We start from the raw sequence: 25,367 nt of genomic DNA on the forward strand, positions 1-25,367 counted from the left end.
AGCATGTAAAAAGATTCAAAGGTTGCTGGGCAGTGCTATGTGTTATACACACATGCTGTATATGTTTAAAAACTTTAATACAAACTCTTAACAGCGTTAGTGCTACAGTATTAAGGAATGAACTGAAGATGTATGCCCTACTGAAATGACTTAAGGCATGACAGAAAAACTTAGTTACAGATGGATGGACAAGGATAACATATGCCCCTCCCACTGCCATGCTGAGGCATTAAAAAGATGTCTCTGTCTTGGTATTTGAAAACGAGGGTGACACGAGCATTGGAAATAGAAGATCAGTAACTGGTTTACATAAAATATCAGATAGAGATATTTTCTTTATTTGTTTTATAGACAATGTCACTTTCTCATACTTAGGAATGGATATTGGTTACCTCTTGTAAAGTCACAAACAGTTAACAGGCAAATTTGTCAGCTCTCATGTTATTGATGCTTGGGTTATACTAAACAAATTAACAGGCAAATTTGTCAGCTCTCATGTTACTGATGCTTGGGTTATACTAAACAAGTTATGGCAATCTTGACTAGAACTTGTTTTCCCAATATTTTACTTCTTCTGGAAGATTTACTTTAAAAAGGTCAAAGAGTCAAAACAAACTGAAACAATGAACATTTATATAATTTATATACAATTATGGAAAACATTATCGTATGATTATTCTAAAAAATCTTTGATTATGCTGCTTGTTAATCAATAAGTAAAAATTGGTAAGCTAGACAAAAACCTTTGAGGAGTCCACCACAATCGCTCCATTTTTGACAAGGGTATCCCTCATTTTCCTGATCTCTGTGGTATCAATACCACGAGTGGCATCTTCAACGATGATTGTTCGAAAGCCATGCTCAAGGGAATGTAAGCCAGTATATCCTGCAGCAAATAATAAGAGTAATAATTTTTAAAAATGCTTATCACATCATAAATAATGAAGTTCCTAAATTTTGGAAGTTAAAACCATTGCAAAGGATGAAACACATTAGCATTTTTTTGAATAAGCAGATTTAGCACCTCAACCAGGGACCAGATGTAGGAATTCTTTGGGGAATCAGACATCTTTCAGAGTATTATATCTCTCCTGGACAAAAACACCCTTCTAAATATTATACAAACAGCTTGTTATCACTGTGCATTTCAGAGAAAAGTCAGGGATTATGGTATTGTACCTGTGACCATAATGTTGTGCAATTTCTTCTACACTACCCAAGTGGTGGGGCACAAGGAGGGTGAGGATAGTTATATATTAATTGTATGGTTGACAATGGACATTACAGAAAATGGGCAATATTTATTTATGCAAAACACATTTACATTAAATGGTTATCATCAAACAAATAACTAACAAACAACAATTTTTTAACAAGAGTCCTTCGAAGGGATTGGTGCTCTACTAGGCAAAGAGAATTTCCAGGAGTTCAAGATAATGCCATTTCTTTCTTTGAACTGCAGAGTGAAGAAACCATCTGTGATACTCTCCACTGATAAAACCATTATTAGCTCCTGTGGTGAACATAATGTATGTCAGCTTTGCACCATTTTCTTTTTAGGACAAAGCAGACATCATTATATATCTTTTGGTGAAAAACTAATTTCAAAATGATTATCCATTAAGGGGGAGTAGTGACAACACGATTTTAAAGACAGCTGTTGGGCTGCCATATTGGAAGTACAACTACTGACACCATTTTCAATTAGGTCATGGGGACAACACCATATCATAATGATCATCTAATCATGGGGAGTAGTGACAGCATGATTTTTAAGGCAGTTGTCACCGTAGCCTTATTGGATGCATGTCTAGCACGATTGTCATTCAGGACCAACTTGGAACCTATTGATGCAAACCCTAGCCATGTATCAGAAGTGGAGCAGACATAACAATATTTGAAGATATGATTTTCCATTCTGACGGAGTAACGCTAACATGATTTCAAGATGGTTAATGTGTCAGCCATATTGGACATCAGAGTGGCACCATTTTCCTTTAAGACCAACTGGACATCATAAGAAGTCTTCTTTTAAAACCTCAAGGCAATATGACTTTCTGTTCAAGGAGAGATGTTGTAATAAGATTTGAAAGGTGGCTGCTGTGATGGCCATATTGGCTGTCAGATCATCATCATTTTTATTTTGGATCAGCTAGACAGGAAAAGAAGTTTTGTAGTGAAAACCCTATGCTGATATGGTCAACCATGTGGAAGGAGTAAAAATAACAAGAATTTGAAAATGGTCATTGGATGTCACACTGGTACAATTTTCATTTAGGACCAATTAGACATGATAAGAAGTCTGTCATCAAAAACCCCATGTTGATATGACTATCCATCCAGAAGGAGCAGCAATAACAAGATTTTCAAGATGGCTTCCATGGTGGCCATATTGGATATTGGATCAGCACCATTTTCATTTAAGACCAAGTAGACATCATAGGAAGTCTTAAAGTGAAAACTCCATCCTGAAATGACCATTTGTGTATGAGAAGTACATATAACAAGGTTTTTAAGATGGCCAGTGGTGATTGTATTGGATGACAGATAGGCACCAATTTCATTTAGGATCAAATAAACATCCTAAGACTTTCAGTGAAAAACTATTTTGATATGACAATCCATTCAGGAATAGTAGCAGTAAGAAGATTTTCAAGATGGCTACTGTACTGGCCATACTGGACCTCACATTGGCACCATTTTCTTTAGGTCTATGACATCATAAGAAGTCTTTTAGTGAAACCCCCATGTTGATATTACCATCAAGTCAGGACAAAGCAATGATAACAACATTTTCAAAATGGTTACTAAAGCAGTTGGATCTCACAAATTTGTGAAAAAGCACAAAGCGGAAGGTATATGTGATGACTCTTGTAACAGCATGCTGATCAAAAACAACTTATTGTAGTAACTTGGGAATGATAGGATTTAGTGCCAAGCAGTCTATCCATGGGCAGACAACCTTTGCTAGACTTATCAGCAAGCAGACATCTTTTTATCACTTTTGTTACTAAAACAAACAGAAAGATGTAACAAATATTTTTCAAACCTGGGAGGGCTGGATATGTAAGGTAATTAGATGCACTCCTAATTTGTTATGATCAGGCAACATATTTGACAAGAAACAAAGCAGTGCTGTTGAAGTATATAAATAAAATAACATATAAGAAAATCTTCAATTATTAATAATTTATTATGATAATGAATAAGAGCACAACTGGAAAGTCATTTGTCTGATAAACGGGTTAATTTCAATGACTTTCCATGTACCTGCTCATGCAACAATATTTGAGCAATATTTGGAAGAAAAGTCAAGTAAATGAGATTAGGCTATACTGACCGACACAGAAGTCATAAGCCAAACCACAGAGGTAGATATCAGTTACATGATGTTCTGACAGGATGTCAATCAGATCAGTACGAGACATCTTCTTGTTATCCCAGAATGCAGAATAACTGTCAACATCAGGCAGAGTTCCTTTATGAACCATGTAGCCATCAGCAACAATCTGAGAAATATTAAAAGTGTTTATGCATAAAATATATCTTAATAAAATTTCAGGCTTTCATTTGAAACTATCTTCCGAAATGAATGGTTTTAATGAGTGTTAAAATGATGGACATTACAAGCAAATCGTATAAAAGTTGCAATTTTATCACAAGAAGTTTTTGACATTACAATCAAATCAGTCTGTTAGAATTTGTATTCTTAAATTGCAATTTTATTTTACCTTATATTGTAACTACAGTGTCTGCAATAATATGATAAATTAAAACAGATATACAAAGCACAGAAACTGGTAACAGGCCCATAGATCAAAGGGTCTTGTTGACATTATATGGTGGTGCACGGTTACATGAGAGCATTATTGGAGTAACAATACTGCACATCTCCTGCAAGAGCATGCATTTTCATACTGCACCTCAAAATACAGTTTTATCTTTTTATTCTGTCAAATCTCTGGGATTTTTCTGCCTATATTTAACATGGAAATAAAATGAAATTATTATGAAAGGTTTCCTTCAAGGTTTGTGAGAAAAAGCTGTTTGTTAGATAGGTAGTAATTTCTTTGTTACCCAAATGCTGCTATAAAATCATAATTTGTATCATTTAAAAACTAAATAAAGTTTCTGTAGACTTCAGAAATATTAAAGTAAATTTAAAGGCAGCATCTAGGATGTAAACCTAAGCATGACATAATATGACTGAACTAACCTGAAACCACTTTCCAGCTGCATCTGTCAAATGCACATCTCTGCTGCCAAACTTCTGCATTCTTGCACAAAATTGCAATCGATACACCAGTTTTTGCATTTAACTTTTCTTATGTATTCTGGACTTTCTGCATATTCCAGACACAAATCCAGTGAACTAGTCTGACAACCATTTAGAATATCCATTCTAACAAAATCAACCATATCTCAGCCTAGTTCTACCAATGCAGTGAAATATCTGATTGTTCAATTTGGCATCAAAGATTCTGGGTTGTTGCTTTTCATTGGAAAACAGCCCATAGGAGGTACATAATTTTGATCTGTTAATTTTTTAAATGAAGAAAGTAACAAGGCCCTGTAAGACACTACACACATAAAGTAAACTATGTTTTGATACATAATCATAATGTGTCTGTGTGTGACGATGGAGAAAGTAACAAGGCCCTGTAAGACAATGCACACACACAGTAAAGTATGTTTTATACAGACACCATATTGTGTCTGTGTGTGAAATATCTTATGAAAGATGTATTAGATAAGAAATTCAACCACGAAGTAAAAGCAAAGGCACAAATCACAAGTCCTTGGCAATGGGACTGGCTCTTGAAGCAACAGCTAGTAACATTACTCCTTTGACTCACACACACACACACACATACAAACGTTTCATCAACAAGTCAAACAATAAAAGCTTCTTTTGCTTAACATTTGGTACCATTTTCTTTAAAAGCAAAGACTGGTCCGCTAACTAACTTGATTACCACTATAATGAATTGGCGAGACAAATTTTCAAATTAAAGAAACCCATCTGTTTTATGGAAATGTATTGCTTCCACAGTATGTATAGCTTATTGTTTTATTTTATGCATTTATTAATGCTCTATTAAGTAAAGTCATTATTTCTATTACTTAAAAGCTTATTAAATTTTCAATAAACTATACATGTGAAAAGTTCACTTCAAATTTAAAGGCAGTATTTGGTTTGGTTTGTTGTTTCATGGCACAGCAACACAAGTAGGTTATTCAGTGCCAATACAATTGGAGCAAAGTGCCTTCCCCAAGGACACACCATGGCAAATGTATGTTTGTGTCTTTGGATTTTTAATGTACCTTATTTAGTGCCAATACAATTGGAGCAAAGTGCCTTCCCCAAGGACACACCATGGCATGTGTGTGTGTGAGTTTTTGGATTTTTAATGTAGCTTTAACAATTTAAGTCAAATTACTATGATGTCTGCAGTGTGATGGTATATAGTGTAATCTAGCACTGGGGCATCATGCCACAGACATGCGGCATCATGTCTCACCCAGTCACATTATCCTTACACCAGTCCTAACACTAACTTAAAATGCTGAGTGCCAAGCGAGGCAGCTGTTAGTACCATTTTTATAAATCTTTGGTATAACTTGGACAGGGTTTGAACCTGCTACTTCCGTCATCCGATGTGGACACTCTAAGCACTTAGGCAACAACAATGGTAGCTGATCCAGGTTGGCCCAATGGTAGGATTTGAACCTACACCCTTTCTGTCATGAATCCAGCACTCTAAGCACTGAGTCACTGTGGCTCCATAATTACAGCAAAATTTATATATCTTTATGATGTACCATACATGCTCACATCTAAGTCGAGTTCAACTGCAAACAGCATAGATCCTGATTTGTCATCACATAATGCCCTTACATATTGCACTGGCATATCAGGATCTATGCTGTTTGTTCCTCTTATTACTCTAAACAAACTGCATAGACCAAAATCTACTAGGGCATTATGTAATGGCAGATCTGGGCAATCTGCAGTTTGATTCAGTTTATAAACGAGCAAACATGGTAACATCAATTACATCATCAGTGACATGGCATCCAAATTTTGACAGTTTATCCTGGATTTACTTCTGCAAATTGTGAAAGTTCCTAACATTTACCAATTCTTATGACCAAATATTAACATTATGTCATCAATTAGGCAGGGCATACCTTAAGATCAGGATGTAGCTGTGAGCCCCAGCTTTCTTGAACACAATGGGATGGCCAGAGTTTTTGTTCTATCTGTGGAGGACCATCAAATACAACCGTGTCATACAACTCTGGATTCTGAAGACAAAAAACAAAAACATTTATGAGCAATTTACTACAACATATTAACGGTACAATAAAAATTAACAACATATTAACGGTACAATAAAAATTAACAACATATTAACGGTACAATAAAAATTAACAACATATTAACGGTACATTAAAAATTAACAACATATTAACAGTACAATAAAAATTAACAACATATTAACGGTATAATAAAAATTAACAACATATTAACGGTACAATAAAAATTAACAACATATTAACGGTACAATAAAAATTAACAAGATGCAATAATTTAAAGGTCATCTGGATTTTGCCTAATGGAACACTTGTTTTGCACTTGCAAGGTCAATAATTCAGTTTATACAAATGCTCAATGAAATGTGTAAATACATTAAAAATATGCAAATTTTAGCATTTAGCCCAAAGTTGTCAGCAAATTGGTCAGACCAGAAGCACAGGCCATGTTGTATGGTGGCACATTCAATTGATATAAACTATACAATCATTTCAAGTTCCAGATGTGCTGTGAACTTTTAAAATGGTACCACCTGATCACTGTATGAACATTCACTCAAAATGAGCAATAGAATGAAATGCGACAAACTATTCGTGTTCACTGATCTATTTGACGTATTTACAAGAAATATTTGTGGTCACAAATCTATCTGACATACTGTACTTAGAAGAAATATTCACATCTAGATGGTTATGACTTGTCTAATGGTGCAAGTTTTATTTTGTGCTGGTCACAAAATATTTCATTATTTTAAAAAAAATGCATGTTCCAAGTAAAATACTCAGTTTATTTAATTCCTAACTAGAGCTCCACCTAGCCACACATCCAAGCATGATCATGTCTTTGTGGTTCTCCCCCCCTCCCCCCATATCTGAAACCATTTGTCACTAAAATCTTAATGAACATTTTTGCCTAAAACATTTGAAATTATGTACATGTATGATATCTTCCAAATTTTACTAGATGAAAACAAATTTCATTACAGGCAACAATAATTGTATAAGCCATATTGCCTGTCAGAAAAATTCACCATCTGATTGTATAAAATGTTTTACTAAATTTATGTGTTATGAACAAGTTTTATTTAATTTAAATGTATATATTATTAAAATATATTATTTCTAAGTCATTAAGATTTTAAATCAGACAACATTTTGCTGTTTCAGCATGAAATATATAAACAGTGTGTAACTTCTGTGGTAAATAATATTTCCTGTTCCTGATGAAGATGATAGAGCACAGTCTGATTAAAAACAGATATCAACTTTCCTATGTGAAGATCTGACAGCAATCACTTTGGGGTCATGTTCTGGTGATCTATGTTATTACTATAATTGCTAATTCTATCAGTGAATCAGATGAACTCTTACATTTTTGCATTTGGGAGACTGAGCAGTATGGATGAAGAACATCAATGTGTATGAAATGATTTGATTCACTTTCAGATTTTTGAAACCTGTTTCCTTTGGCTAATTCAAAGGTCACCAGAACATGACCCATAAGTGGCTGCTGTCAGATCTTCCCAAAGGGCAGTGGAGATCTCATTTTCTGATAGACAGAATATATTTAGTTAATGCTTCCTCTAGTGAGCAAAGTCTTTTGAAAAATGAACCTTCTCACAATTTCATCAACAACTCCTTCAGGACTTGAACTCCAAATATAAGTTATGTATCTTTCAGTGTCAAGGTCATCAAGAATGCATAATAATATCTTTGTGTCAAAGTCATCAAGAATGCACAAATAATGTATCTTTCAGTGTCAAAGTCATCAAGAATACACAAGTAATATATCTTTCAGTGTCAAGGTCATCAAGAATGCACAAGTAATGTATCTTTCAGTGTCAAAGTCATCATAATGCACAAATAATGTATCTTTCAGTGTCAAATTCATCATAATGCACACATAATGTATCTTTCTGTGTCAAAGTCATCATAATGCACAAATAATGTATCTTTCAGTGTCAAATTCATCATAATGCACACATAATGTATCTTTCTGTGTCAAAGTCATCATAATGCACAAATAATGTATCTTTCAGTTTCAAAGTAATCAAGAATGCACAAATAATGTATCTTTCAGTGTCAAAGTCGTCAAGAATGCACAAATAATGTATCTTTCATTGCCAATGTCATCAAGAATGCACAATATCTTTCAGTGTTAAATTCATCATAATGCACAAATAATGTATCTTTCAGTGTCAACATCATCATAATGCACAAATAATGTATCTTTCAGTGTCAAAGTCATCATAATGCACAAATAATGTATCTTTCATTGTCAAAGTCATCAAGAAATGCACAAGTAATATATCTTTCAGTGCCAATGTCATCAAGAATGCACAATATCTTTCAGTGTTAAATTCATCATAATGCACAAATAATGTATCTTTCATTGTCAAAGTCATCAAGAATGCACAAATAATGTATCTTTCATTGTCAAAGTCATCAAGAATGCACAAATAATGTATCTTTCATTGTCAAAGTCATCAAGAATACACAAGTAATATATCTTTCACTGCCAATGTCATCAAGAATGCACAATATCTTTCAGTGTTAAATTCATCATAATGCATAAATAATGTATCTTTCAGTGTCAAAGCCATCATAATGCACAAATAATGTATCTTTCAGTGTCAAAGTCATCAAGAATGCACAAAAATGTATCTTTCAGTGTCAAAGTCATCAAGAAAGCACAAATAATGAATCTTTCAGTGCCAATGTCATCAAAAATGTGCAATATCTTTCAGTGTTAAATTCATCATAATGCACAAAAATGTATCTTTCAGTGTCAAAGTCATCAAGAAAGCACAAATAATGAATCTTTCAGTGCCAATGTCATCAAAAATGTACAATATCTTTCAGTGTTAAATTCATCATAATGCACAAAAATGTATCTTTCAGCGTCAAAGTCATCAAGAATGCACAAAGGAACTCCAAATCTGAGCATTAAAAATACAGTCTATGGTATCTGCTTACCCTCCCATTTGCTTCTACCACCCCATCCAGATTTTTAAGACAAAAAGCATCAAAAATATAAAAAATGAATGCAACATAGTTCATTTATGAACTCATAATTTCTAACCTGATTGCCTCAAGATGTCCCCTAACACTGTCAGCTTGCTCACATTTTCCAATTTCTAGAACAGTTCATTTTCAGTAAAAACTAACATTTGTACATACCTTGAAAGAATCTAGACAAAATAAAAAGGTGTACCTCTAATATCAATGTGTTCGAAAGGATGTAACTCTCAAAAAGTTATGGAAATTTGTGGAATTATTTGAGTTTATCAAAGAAAGTAAACTACATCACATCTTTTGTCTGAAAAAAAAGCTTGCTTATGCATATACAGCAACAATGTTAGTAAAGAAACTCCCATTTGGTCTGAAATGTGAACAAGATGACAGTGTTAGAGACTCCTTGGCAAAGATCAGGTTAGAAATTATAAATTGATAAATGTGCATTTTATATCTTTAATGCTTTTCATTTCTGATATTAGTAGAAGGGTACACACAAATGAGAGGGTACGAGAACTGCAAGTATGTCATAAATCTGGAGGGGATTCTTCTACAATTGTTAGAAATGAGAATCTACACCATAAATCCATAACAAATACCCAGATGGACACTAAAAATGTAAGAAACACTATAATATTTAATAAATGGGCATTAAAAATGTAAAAAAACTTAGAATATTTATCAAAGAAGGTAATATCATGATTGTTATTCATTTTTATAAAAAAAATATTTTCAAACTCTACCTTCACTTGTCACTGTATGGTCACTACTATGCGGTGGTGCCTTAATACACTACTACATACTACATTTTTACTACGGAACACTTCATAGTCAACCACGTTTTCAAACAATTAAATTAGCACTGTAATATCTCACATCATTAACTATGTTAGTACATCAGTGGCCAAATATGGTCTTTTTGCTGGGGTGGGCTCAAGTCTGAATGACCCATAATACCTTGTAAATTATTTCCATGCTAAATTTTAGAAAAGAATAAAGAAACTACCTTTCTTGTTAGTTACCTTTGCTGCAATTTTCAAACTATTTGTTTACCTAGAAGTATTGTCCAGAAAATGATTACCCGGTTATTGAGACTAAATAGTGAACTAAATGCAAAACTTAATCAGACAAATGGAGAGACAAGGGTATATCACAATACTGTTTTGTAGTTTAAACAAGTGAATATACAGAACAAAGGTCTACTTAAGTTGTCACATCCAATCTTTAGTAATTATCAATCAGGGTTGTAAGTTACTATCCCACTCCTGGTACATCCCTGCCTCAGAACCTTGGTGGAGCAACAATGAAGTGTGATTTATTTAGTCAATTCTTCTCCAAAAAAACCCAAAGCACACAAATGATGATCTCAAAATTATAAATTCAATGGGCATGTCATATGAAATACACATTCAAATATTATAAACATTAGTACATACTGTAAACTTCATTTAATCAACATTAAAATGATCAACTGCTTCTATTCTGTCATGTTCAATGATACCATATATACTTGCTTATAAGTAGAGTTAAACTGCCAACAACAAAGATCCTGATCTGCCATAGTATAATGCACATGCATACCAGGGTCTATGTTGTTTGTTCTACTGATTACTCCATGCAAACTGCACAGACCCTGATCTGCTGGTGCATTATGTGACAGCAGATCTACATCTGTGCAATTTGCACTCAGATTCATCTTATCAACAAGTACAGATGGTTGCTGCATCATAGCTCTGTTAATCTTGAGTCTGTATACCTATCAACTGTCATGTTTGAACAAAATTAGGGTCCACTCTAGGGGGTGATTCAGGCAAATAGTCACCTCAGTGCCTTTTCATTTCACCCGAATATGCAGTGAAAGAGAAGCTGAGTTGAGACTTTTCTCAAGCTGATATCTTCACCCCCTTCTTTTTCTTGCCATTGCATGTTAGTACAGTATAATCTGACTATTAACAAAACAGCAATATAAAACAGTTATAACATAATATTATTTTATCTTTTTGTCTATTCAAATAACAATATAAAACAGTTATAAGATTATTTTGTCTCTTCAAATAGAAGTATAAAACAGTTATAATATTATTTTGTCTCTTCACACAGAAGTATAAAACAGTTATAAGATTATTTTGTCTATTCAAAAGAAGTACAAAACAGTTATAAGATTATTTTGTCTATTCAAATAGCAGAATAAAACATTTATAAGAGTATTTTTTCTATTCAAATAGAAGTATGAAACAGATATAAGATTATTCTTTTTCTATTCAAATAGAAGTATAAAACAATTATAATATTATTTTGTCTCTTCAAACAGAAGTATAAAACAGTTATAAGATTATTTTGTCTATTCAAATAGAAGTATAAAACAATTATAAAATTATTTTGTCTATTCAAACAGAAGTATACAACAGTTATAAGATTATTCTGTCTATTCAAACAGCAGTATAAAACAGTTACAACACAGTATTATTTCATCTACTTCTCTCTCAATTTAATGATTATTTGTCTGTGATAACAAGCATTTCAACTGACAAGACTCCTGCCAAATATTTCCTGTGCAGCCCTTTTTCATCAGGGCAACATTTTTCAATAATCCATTTATTATTTGTCTTAATGCATATCTGTCCATGCCTATGTTGACTCTAGTAATGACATGTCTGTGGATGCCTATGTTGACTCTAGTAATGGCATGTGTGTCCATGCCTATGTTGACTCTAGTAATGGCATGTCTGTCCATGCCTATGTTGACTCTAGTAATGACATGTCTGTGGATGCCTATGTTGACTCTAGTAATGGCATGTCTGTCCATGCCTATCTTGACTCTAGTAATGGCATGTGTGACCATGCCTATCTTGACTCTAGTAATGGCATGTCTGTCCACACCTATCATGAATCTAGCAATTGCCATGTATGTTCACATCTATGTTGACTCTAGCAATGGCCAATATCACAAAAGGCAATAAAAACTTTCAGATCACTGTTAATAAAATTTTCAAGGCTTGCCAAGTTGCAATCAAAGTCACTGAAATTGTAGAGTCTAAATTAATGATAAAAGAGAATTTTCTGAAGCGAAAAACTTCAGAAATACACCATATGGCATTTAATCATTGAGTTATAAGTTGAAAGAAGAAACAGTTCAGAACACATAGGAATTATATAATAAATGCTGGTGTATAACCTGTGGACACTAATGCTAAATGAGAGCAATATCTGGAATGGAAAACTCCACAGTATCTGGAATGGAAAACTCCACAGTATCTGGAATGGAAAACTCCACAGTATTGCTCTATTTAGTTGAATAAGATATTCAAACATGTATATAGGTTACTCGAGCACTTGACAAAACATTTATTACAATAATGTGTACAAGTAAAAGATGCTAGTACAGTGCAGATAACAAAAGTTATGGTAGCAAAATTGTCAAAAGCAAATAAAATTATTTCAATCTTTTACCACTACCAGTAAATCAAATACTACTCACTGTATTCTCCAGGATGTGCAATTGCACTGAATCACCCTTTAAATCACCCTTGATTTAAATGCTACATAATTTATTCTACAGGATGTGTGATTGTACTAAATCCCACCTTAAACTGAATTTGCCTTTTAGCATCTTTATAATAAGATAATTTTTTCAATCTAATCCATAAACAAATGTATAGTAATAAATGATCTAATCTTACATGAGTACTCCATTTCAAATAAATTTAAGGAGGCAATTTGAGCAAATTTTTGATGAGTTTCATAAATTTTTTCTGAATGATCACAGATGTAAGATTTTATATATTAAGTAACAAAAAATTACTTATTTGAAGAAATCAGTGCAGTGAAATGACTTCACATCATTTCTTTGCTGTACTGTGACATCATTATTTCATCATGTGCTATAGTAAACATGTATGACATTGGTATATAAACCTAAATACCATGGTTATCATGTGATAATTCAGTTTACACCACTATATCAGCATCAGCAGCAACAAGCACTAATCCTACTACATGTACTACTATTGTTATTATTATTATTATTATTATTATTATTATTATTATTATTATTAGACCACTCCAGTGGCCTAGTGGTTAGAGCATCCACCTCAGATGTGAGAGGTCTCAGGTTTGAACCCCAGCCAAGTCATACCTAAGACTTAAAAAATGGTACTGCAGCTGCCTCATTTGGTGCTCTGTTAGTGTTAGGACTGGTTGGCCTGGTGTCAGGATAATGTGACTGGTGGGACATTATGCTACATGTCTGCAGCATGATGCCAAAGTGATAGACATCACTATAAACTGTCACACTGAAGACATCGTAGTGACATCATTGAATTTTTTTAAAGGTACATTAAAAATCCAAAACACACACGCAAGCCACCAGTCTGAAGTAGAGTTTTCTACACTGGCAAAACTCTCCTCAGCAATTCTTTTGTGGCATAGACTCAAAATTGCTTGTGTAAGCTTCATGTGATTGCTCACAGAAGTGCATCCACTATATGAAAGATAGGCTTCATGCAGAGCACAAGTGGTCTTATTTTAAGACTGAAAGTTTAAAAAGCTTCTGACTGCAGCCTTCTTCATGTTTTCCATTCTGGCATGTCAACTATATTGTGTCAACTTTCCATTCTGGCATGTCAACTGTATTGTGTCAACTTTCCATTTTGGCATGTCAACTATCTTTGTCAACTTTCCATTCTGGCATGTCAACTATCTTGTGTTAACTTTCCATTCTGGCATGTCAATTATCTTTGTCAACTTTCCATTCTGGCATGTCAACTATCTTGTGTTAACTTTCCATTCTGGCATGTCAACTATCTTTGTCAACTTTCCATTCTGGCATGTCAACTATCTTTGTCAACTTTCCATTCTGGCATGTCAACTGTATTGTGTCAACTTTCCATTTTGGCATGTCAACTATCTTTGTCAACTTTCCATTCTGGCATGTCAACTATCTTGTGTTAACTTTCCATTCTGGCATGTCAATTATCTTGTGTCAACTTTGGCAGTGGTTTCCTGCTTTTGAAAGATAGGTGTACTGTAAATAATTGCAATGCCAGTAGCTGGTAAAGGAAAGTAACATTTCCATTGGTCAGAATGTTACCATGTGGTCAAAATGAATTGTGTTTATTTCTGTATAGAACTGTAAGGAGAACTACTTTTCAAAGAATACCCACTTCTAGAAATAGAGTCCAGTGTACAGCATAAGACACACACTACCAGTTAAGGCAGTCAGGAAGTAAGCATTAAAGAAAAACAACATTCTAACAATTTAATTTAAAAAAATTGAACAAATTTGGCTTTTACTCTAAATTAAGATTTCTGTGTTTTTTAATGATGCAAACAAAATAACATAACGAATAACTGAAATTTCAATTATAAGAGTTTAATGTTGTTTTTTTCTGATTTTATTGTGGCATAAACTGTCAGTTGCCAACTGACACAGTTTACATAACATCCTTTGGGTGCTATTTGCTGTGAGTTGGCAACTAACAGTTTATATCACAATAAACTCAGAAAAAACAATGTTAAACTCAGGTTTGACTTACATAAACCCACTCAAAATCCCTATATTTAAACTCTTAGTAATATAATAACCATCTGATGACATAAATCTTAATTTCAGATTTTCTACAACATAATGTATCAAACCTAATGTGCTACATTGTTTTAATTTGTCGTTAATGCAGCTGGTTATTTTGAAGAAAAATGCTGAGAGTGAGAAAGTATGTACATATTTTCACATTTCGTACATTTGCTCAACTTACTAGATAGACTAAATGTTACTAGACAAGTGGTGTGGAGTAGTGATTAACCTTTAATCAAATTTCTTAAACTGGTTACTGCAAATACTATAAATGCAAATGGTTATCCAGGTAATTGTTTAAGCTCTAAAAAAATCTGACCTATAGGGTTCACAGTACTTATTCAATTTTCATAATAAACCTATGGAAATACTATTAAATAAAACAACTCTAAATTCCTAAATGCTTATAATGAAACCTATATCTTTCAGTGGTCTAAAGCACTATCCTCTGCTGATCACTGTCATCTGACCTCTGTCTGTGTGGGTTGATCACTGTCATCTGACCTCTGTCTGTGTGGGTTGATCACTGTCATCTGACCTCTGTCTGTGTGGGTTGATCACTGTCATCTGACCTCTGTCTGTGTGGGTTGACACTGTCATCTGACCTCTGTCTGTGTGGGTTTTGAGTCTTAACCTCTGCCAATGCTGGGATATGAGAAAGCTGCCAGTAGCTTCCTATGGGTTAGTTCTTACCAGGGCTTTTTACATGGGTTCTTCCTTCACCAGTTGTACTCACTGTCATGTATAGCCTATCTTGCATTGAGAAATAGTTTTAAACCCCAAAACAAAACCCAGATCCATTCTTGATGCAAGGCTCTAGATGGAACAATCCATATGAGCTGCAGCATTTTTTTATATACATGTATTTGTTACAGGTAATTTCGTTTGGATGTACTGTTTTTCTCTTTCTTTTCCAGTGAAAAAATTGCATTTTCAAGCTCATACATTTTGTTCGTACTGTTTTTCCTTTTATTTTCTAATGAAAAAATGCATTTTCATGTTCACGAAGTCTGGGCGTTCAGTTTTTCCTTTTCTTTAATGGGAATAAATACGTGTAATATATATTTACCTCTGGCAAATGTGGCCGCAGATGAACATTGTCTATGAAGGAAATATGATTGTCGGGATGCCAGTCCTTAGTGTACACAGTCACGTTAAATGGAACCGAATCCAACATGGCATTAATAACAGGCACTACATCAGAGCCATTTTGACATGCAGGACATTTATGTAGCGCCAGTGATCCATCAATGAAATCATTCTGCATATCCACAATGACCACAGCGGCTACTGGCTTTAATATCTGAAAGTGAATATACTAACTAAAATACAATGATATACCAAACCCCCTTACATAAAGACCCTTCATTATAACACAGCTCTTGTTATAAGGTGAGTATAGTCACTGACCTGAATTAAAATAATATGTATCATGTACTTTATTATATGGCAATCTCATTATGTCATGAAGTACTTCATGGCTTCTATGAACAGCATTATATTGAGGGAGTACTGTGTCTTGTACTTCATTATATAGTGATCTCACTATAACAGGGTATACTCTATGGCTCCTATGTGCAACATTATAATGAGGGAATACTTACAGTATCATGTACTTTATTATCAGGTGATCTCAATATAATGATATACTCTCTGACTCCCATGGACAGCATTATAATGAGTGAGTAATGTATTGTGTCATGTACTTCATTATAAGGTGATCTCACTATAACATGATATACTCTATAAGGTGATCTCACTATAACATGGTATATTCTATATCTCCCATGGATAGCAGTATCATGATGGAGTCCTATATCATGTATTTACTTATAAAGTGATCTAACTATAACATGGCATACTCTTTAAGGTGATCTCACTATAACATGGCATACTCTGTAAGGTGATCTCACTATAACATGATATATTCTATATCTCCCATGGATACCAGTATCATGATGGAGTCCTTTATCATATATTTTCTTATAAAGTGATCTAACTATAACATGGCATACTCTGTAAGATGATCTAACTATAACATGGCATACTCTGTAAGGTGATCTCACTATAACATGGCATACTGTGTAAGGTGATCTAACTATAACATGGCATACTCTGTAAGGTGATCTCACTATAACATGGCATACTCTGTAAGATGATCTAACTATAACATGGCATACTCTGTAAGATGATCTAACTATAACATGGCATACTCTGTAAGGTGATCTCACTATAACATGATAGATTCTATATCTCCCATGGATACCAGTATCATGGAGTCCTGTATCATATATTTTCTTATAAAGTGATCAAACTATAACATGGCATACTCTGTAAGGTGATCTCACTATAACATGGCATACTCTGTAAGATGATCTAATTATAACATGGCATACTCTGTAAGGTGATCTAACTATAACATGGTATATTCTATATCTCCCATGGATAGCAGTATCATGATGGAGTCCTATATCATGTATTTACTTATAAAGTGATCTAACTATAACATGGCATACTCTTTAAGGTGATCTCACTATAACATGGCATACTCTGTAAGGTGATCTCACTATAACATGATAGATTCTATATCTCCCATGGATACCAGTATCATGGAGTCCTGTATCATATATTTTCTTATAAAGTGATCAAACTATAACATGGCATACTCTGTAAGGTGATCTCACTATAACATGGCATACTCTGTAAGATGATCTAACTATAACATGGCATACTCTGTAAGGTGATCTCTCTATAACATGATATATTCTATATCTCCCATGGATACCAGTATCATGATGGAGTCCTATATCATGTATTTTCTTATAAAGTGATCTAACTATAACATGGCATACTCTGTAAGGTGATCTAACTATAACATGGCATACTCTGTAAGGTGATCTCACTATAACATGGCATACTCTGTAAGATGATCTAACTATAACATGGCATACTCTGTAAGATGATCTAACTATAACATGGCATACTCTGTAAGGTGATCTCACTATAACATGATAGATTCTATATCTCCCATGGATACCAGTATCATGGAGTCCTGTATCATATATTTTCTTATAAAGTGATCAAACTATAACATGGCATACTCTGTAAGGTGATCTCACTATAACATGGCATACTCTGTAAGATGATCTAATTATAACATGGCATACTCTGTAAGGTGATCTAACTATAACATGGTATATTCTATATCTCCCATGGATAGCAGTATCATGATGGAGTCCTATATCATGTATTTACTTATAAAGTGATCTAACTATAACATGGCATACTCTTTAAGGTGATCTCACTATAACATGGCATACTCTGTAAGGTGATCTCACTATAACATGATAGATTCTATATCTCCCATGGATACCAGTATCATGGAGTCCTGTATCATATATTTTCTTATAAAGTGATCAAACTATAACATGGCATACTCTGTAAGGTGATCTCACTATAACATGGCATACTCTGTAAGATGATCTAACTATAACATGGCATACTCTGTAAGGTGATCTCTCTATAACATGATATATTCTATATCTCCCATGGATACCAGTATCATGATGGAGTCCTATATCATGTATTTTCTTATAAAGTGATCTAACTATAACATGGCATACTCTGTAAGGTGATCTAACTATAACATGGCATACTCTGTAAGGTGATCTCTCTATAACATGATATATTCTATATCTCCCATGGATACCAGTATCATGGAGTCCTGTATCATATATTTTCTTATAAAGTGATCTAACTATAACATGGCATACTCTGTAAGGTGATCTCACTATAACATGGCATACTCTGTAAGGTGATCTAACTACAACATGGCATACTCTTTAAGGTGATCTCACTATAACATGGTACATTCTATATCTCCCATGGACAGCAATATCATGAGGAAGTCCTATATCATATACTTCAATATTAACTTATTACGACTACAGGCTGGGTATATATAATATCAAAGTTGCAGTTTTATGGAGTCCTCTCATAAGTGAATATATGTGATACATATTGTACAATAAACTATTTACTTCATCGGGTCTTATCAAATACAGTGAGAATACAATTTATGTAAATTATATCCTAAACTCAACATCATGCCGATTTAATTTATTTTTAAATTTAGTGCTGTAAAATTTCTTTTCAATGATAAAGGCATAATTTTAATATGCATAGCCCCTTAATATGCATAGCCCCTTGTTCATAGCTGAAGTCATCCAAGATTTTCAAGAGTTAAGTTTACTAACTGCACTTTAAATTCTGCCCTGTTGATTCATTTGTTTTCCATGTATGTCATAAATAATTTGCAACGAATAAAGATAAATGTTCAAACTGTTTACTTTCATTATTAGCACAAAGGCAGTGATTGTATATCTTGACATGTAATCACATTACTTTCAGATACTAAAAAAATGCATGCCTGTAGTTATACATCCTGGCTAAATGCAGTCAGTAAAATGCTTAAATAACTAGAAAACACACTATGACCCGATAAGTAAAAATGCATGCCTGCAATTGTACAACCTGGCCAAATGCAGTCGGTAAAATGCCTTTAATAACTAGACAACATATTACCATCTGATATTGAAAATGCATGCCTGCAACTGTACAACCTGGCCGAATGCAGTTGGTAAAATGCCTTTAATAACTAGATAATTTGTGATAGTATCTTATTACTCAGCTGCAGATAGTATACACCCGATTATTGTGACCAACCTAGAAGCTAGGCATTTATATGATCAGACTGAGCTTTCCTAATGTTGATTAATATCACAGAGTTTGCTATTCTCACAGCAAATCAACTGTGCAAGATTCCCTGTACCTGCTAATTTTTAAGGGGAGGGGTGGGGGAGTCATTAGATTTAGCACTGATTTGTACAATTATGCATCAGAGAAAAAGAACAGCTACACTCATTCATTTTTCCCCCTTGAAAGCATTCTCACTGAATCATGTCACCAGCAACCAGTTTAAAACTTTCACTCAACCATTATTTACAATTTCTTTAGGATTTTCATAATACAGATAGGGATTTTAAATTTTCATGGGGACAGTTTTCCTATGAAACAGTCTTTGTGAATAGACCTCTTAAAGTATGTTCCAAAAAATGTTTACATTATTAAAAATGGTGCAATAATGACATTTTCTATATTCATTTCTGGCACAGAGGCAGCAATCTTGTTTTGTGACAAAAGTACAACACTGTGCATAATAGAACTGCATTTACCACCTGATACTAAAAAGCGTGTCGGCTTTTGTACTACAAGAACAGGTGGAGTTGGTAACATGTTTTTAGTAATCAGATAATAAATAAAAAGCATCTTACTGCTCAGTGGCCCTTAGACCTAGCAGTCAAGTACTTAGAATATTAGACTGAAATTGGTCAATAATAATGAATGCTACCAATTTCCTAACACTCATGGTAAATCCATTATGAAAAATTTTTGTTTGCTCCTTCATTATAAAGACTGGAATTCCTAAAATTGAGATGACATTCATGCATTCACTCGTCCTGGAGAAAACACAATAATTGATGGAGTGAAGTCTGTATAAACCATTAATAAATCATTACAATAAGCCAACATGCTAAAATACTGCATCACCGTAAGACAGGCTATCATTAATATCACAAATTATTCGCATATGTCTTTCAAAATTGGGCAACATTTATAATTTTAAAAATGAACCAGCTATCACAAGTTGACAACCCACCTGTTTCAGCCAGAAGAAAACACTGTTTTTGAAGTCATTCTCTCCAAGTACACCATCCTAAAAAATATTGAGAAAAAAAAATTGAATGGAATTTCCATAACAGAAGTGGAAGAATATGGATTCCTACATTGTATGTTAGTAGTATTTCTTGGGGCATTTCATTGAAGACCTCAGCAATCTATACCAATGTATTATTATCCTTTTGGTTTCACTCTAATGTTGTTAACAAATACAAAGGATTCAACTTCTCAATTCTGCATAATTTAACCACAAAAATCAATTATTTTTGAAAATCAGTTATATTTTTATAAATGTGTGAATATGTCTTCATGCATTTAAATATATTTTCTTGTATGTTATACTGTAGTTCAATTAGTATTCTGACTCAAGCAAACAAACTGACTCAGATCCTGTATATTTGATAACAATAAAAGAAATGCCTTTCAAACACAAGTCATTGGAAAACTACGAGGAAAATGCATCCCTCTCTGATTCATCAAAATATATATGTGCCTTTCAAAAGCATAACGCAGTCAGTTCAAAGTGTATTAAATTATTTCCACTCCTGAATATGTGTACCTGCCACATTTTTACCACCAAATACACTGTGTATTATATATGCAGTACAGGGAACCCCCCAAAATATCATGCTTCATTATAACACAAATTTGGATACAGTCAACTCCACTTTATGCATTGCCTCGGGACCGGACCCAAGCTATGTATATAAACGGAGTACGCATTTAAGTGAAATTCATGTATATTTATGATGTAAAACAGGACCATACTTTTACTATGCACTTAAGCGATCTATGCAATTAAGTGATATGCATTTAAGTGGAGCTGACTTTATAACAGGATCCATACATGGATGTCTTGATGCCTTTATTCCCCATCACCATTAAAAACATTGGCAATGCAGAGCTGGTATAAAATTAATTACATAATGTATGAGAAGAAACTTGAGGCTTACAAATTATAACTAATCATCATATACAGCAATTATTAACTTTATCAAGGCTGGGGCTACTTTAATCTGTATTGTTTTATAAATATGAAGGCACCATACTCCTTCACAACTCCCTCGCTATAACACTGTTCTCTAGAGCCATAGAAGTGGACATACAAATGAGGTTGCATTATATTGTATTTTTAATACATAATATTACAAATAATGAAATGGATCTGATGATAAAAGCTTGCCTTACATTGAGGTATTTATTTAATACATAATATTACAATAATAAAATGGAACCCATGACCACCTTGCCTGACACTGAGGTATTTTTTAAATACATACAAATAATGAAATGGAACCCTGACCATGCTTACCTTACACTGACGTTTTTTTAATACATAATATTACAAATAATGAAATGGAACCCATGACCAAGCTTGCCTTACATTGTGGTGCCTCACAGTAAAGGAGTACTGTAGTTCAATTAGTATTATGACTCAAGCAAACAAACTGACTCAGATCCTGTATTACAAATTGTGCCAAATAGATCACAAATTGTGCTGAATAATCTCTACTTTCCATGTGAGAGCAATTCAAAGTTTGTTTTTTTCAAGTCACTTTCTATCAATGGATATTTAGTTATCTTCTGTAAACAATCTTCCCTCTGGCAACAATTTTGAAATTTCAAAGATCAGAATGTAGTTTCTACACTAACTTAAGATTAACTGTTACTGCACAGGATTTATTTGAGGCAGAAGACCAGTCTATGGTTTAAATTAAGACTCCATCAGCTTCATTTCTCTAATGATATGACCAGTGGCCAAAATTGGCCAGTGGACTTATTCTCAGATATGGCCATGTCCGGCTGCCATTGATAGAAAATGTAAAGATGAAATCTATATAAAAACATTGCTGCATTTTTTCCAAGGTAATGTACGGAGGAACAAATGTGGACTCAAATGTCCGAGATAAATTTTTAAAGAGGAGTGATTAGCATCACGTGGAATTAAATTCCCAGGAAGGAAGACTCATAACCCAGAGCTGATAATGGTAACGTGTGCTCGGGACATTTGTTAATTTCTGCAGTATTTACTTTTCCAGCATTATATACCTCAAATCAGTCATTGTTGAGTCTCACTGTTACAGTTTCCTACAATATCATTGTCAATTAAAATAACCATGACCTAAACAATGGACTGTTATTTGGATGGACTGATTCTGCAACTCATTCAGAGTATATGTACTGCTGGAAACATTTACATATATGTAGAAATTATTACATCCATGACATGAGTGCCTGTGATAATGGTATTTTTGAATTCCTTGAATAAACAAGATACAAGTAAGAGTATTTGTGACCCTGCTTAACTCTAAATGACCACACATTTTGACATAGTTGCGAACACAGGGCCCCACTTTTTCCATTTCTGAAATGAACACTGCTGCAACCTAATGGATAGTGAAGTCTGGTTGAGGCAGTTATTTGGCGTTTTGACTCGAATATGGCAAGCTAACAAAAATGAGTAAGATACTTCTGTCTGAAAGTTACTGTCTTATGCTGCTTATACAACAAGTGTACTCTATTCATTAAGATGGTCATATACTTAATTCAGTCAAAAATCAATCATAATGGTCTTTTATCTTGTGCTATAGATGAAAAACAAATGTCATTTGTGCAAGGGAACATCCGAAAATGAGCCCCATTGCAAGTCATCCCTTGAAAAATCATTCTATTTACTTTTAAGATAAAACATATTCATCATGTATACAAATATCAGAGAGCATATTTATTTAAAGAAACATCCTTTCAATTTCCGAAGCTATAATCAGGAAAAGAGTGTCTGATCCTAGTTATTTTGTCACTTGTTTAATGCAAGTTTTAGTGCTCGATGACTAGTTAGTCTGGTTATCAGTTCTTTAAGTCATAAAGACTAGTTAGTCTGGTAATCAATTCTACATTCCTGTTGTGAAGAAAGAAAACTGAAACAATTTTTTTTATAAAAGTAACTGAATTTTAATTAAGCAAATGAATTTCAATTTAAGAAACAATATCTGTAAGTGTAGTCTATATGTTATTAAATGAACATTTTGATGTGAATGGGTGTATACAAATGGAAGAAAAATTTGTGCCGACTCATTTTAATTGAATTGCCAAATATTACAAATGTTTGCAGACATTTTTTGTTCACCCTTAGATGAGAAGTAGGAGTTGGGCTTATTTAGTGGGATTGTCCCCATTTGCTACATGTTTTTCAAAGTGGGTGAGTGGGACTTGCCAGTATTTTTGATCATCAGAGCCATATGGTTGGTCTGCCTTCGGTACATTGTAACATTGACTTTGAGGTATGTTGACTATGAAAATGCTTTTTAGTGAAACAAGAATGGCCTTGGTATTTGTCTCCTCAAATAACCACATCAATTTAATCCTTTCTAATTAAATACTAACTGCAAACTTTTTTGGCACTAAGTTCTTCAGGAATTTTGAGTCAAGATTAACTTTGTTCATCCTCATCAATTCCATTTTGAGGTCTTAACATGGGTATTTGGAAAATCTGTATTGTTGACCCAAGTAGCATTGGAAGTGGTTTCAACACTGGTATGAAACTCTATCAGAAAACTAAAACATTGCACTATCAGACATCCTTTTGCAAAATGGCAGGGATAAAGTAGGGCTAACTGTGTATTAAAAATTGTAGAAAAGGTTCAATAAAACAGGGAAAATCTGACAGAAAAGTAGGTCAAAATTATATGATTGACTTACCTTGTGTAGCTGAACCAACCATATTTTACTTACATCATTACTCACAAGCCAGCATACAGAAGAAAAATGTATAACATTACCACTGGTGTTGGACACAAAGACAGAGGAAGCCACCAGAAAAGAAAAAATAACAGTAAGTGGGAAATGACTAGGACAAGGAACAACAGGAAACAAGTGAAAAGGAGGAAAGAGGCACTATGGTTTGCCAATGACCCCTCTTTGCCCTGTCAAGATGAACCAGCCCCAATGAAGATACCCACCTCCAGTCACCACCCCTGTGCCATGATGAGAGCCTCTCCTGCCCACCACAACACTACAGCAGAATGTAACCACTGACTGAGAGGTACAAACTGAAGACGAAACAGAACCAGACAACGACACTGACCCCAACTGCAACTGTGAATCTTACTATGACACAAGGAGGGAAAGAAGAAAGCAACCCAGAGAGAAAACTGCTACTAGACATGGGAAAAATCTTCTCCTCCAATCATGAAAACTTCTTTATCTAGAAAAAAACACAGTTTCCACAATGCAGTGGCCAACTGTCATCTAAAACTGCAGGTTAGACAAAAATTGACATGCTCCCTCAATCACTCACATAGCATAATAAATAGATGGACCAAACTGAATAGGCAAATTCTGAACATCAAAGCACTATATGTTTACTTAAAACTGAATAAATTACCAAAACGAAAGCAAATAACATCTTCATGATGGTTAACAATTATCAAATGAGTGAAAGAATGTCTGCAAATTTTTTTAATGTAGGAATGATTTGAAGAAACTATTTAAAAGAAGGGAGTTCAGTGATCAGGTTGTGAAGAGAAGGGACCTGAATGAAAAAGTAGGGAAAAGTAGGGAGCTCATTTAAAATGTAGGGTTTGGTTTGATGTTTTACAGCATAGCAACGCAAGTTTATTTAGTGTTGAAGCAATTGGAGTCAAGTACCTTACCCAAGGACACCATGGCAGTTGACCCAGGCTAGTCTGACAGTAGGATTCAAACCAGTACCCTTTCAGTTGTG

General features: G+C 33.9%; 1 protein-coding gene across 1 annotated transcript in view; it reads right to left on the reverse strand.

Annotated features, from left to right (window-relative positions):
• LOC149796579 (uncharacterized) overlaps positions 1 to 25,367 on the reverse strand; it is a 46,196-nt gene that overhangs the window by 12,706 nt on the left and 8,123 nt on the right. The window contains exons 3-8 of the mRNA XM_089960632.1: positions 20,625 to 20,681; positions 15,975 to 16,208; positions 9,499 to 9,509; positions 6,193 to 6,346; positions 3,341 to 3,509; positions 744 to 886 (exon numbers count right to left, since the gene is read on the reverse strand). Of these exons, the coding sequence (XP_089816758.1) occupies positions 744 to 886; positions 3,341 to 3,509; positions 6,193 to 6,346; positions 9,499 to 9,509; positions 15,975 to 16,208; positions 20,625 to 20,681 (768 nt within the window). The remainder of the gene's footprint in view (positions 1 to 743; positions 887 to 3,340; positions 3,510 to 6,192; positions 6,347 to 9,498; positions 9,510 to 15,974; positions 16,209 to 20,624; positions 20,682 to 25,367) is intronic.

This window comes from Sinohyriopsis cumingii, chromosome 6 (assembly GCF_028554795.1).
Source record: "Sinohyriopsis cumingii isolate HCF-2022 chromosome 6, ASM2855479v2, whole genome shotgun sequence".
Lineage (NCBI taxonomy): Eukaryota > Metazoa > Mollusca > Bivalvia > Unionida > Unionidae > Sinohyriopsis > Sinohyriopsis cumingii.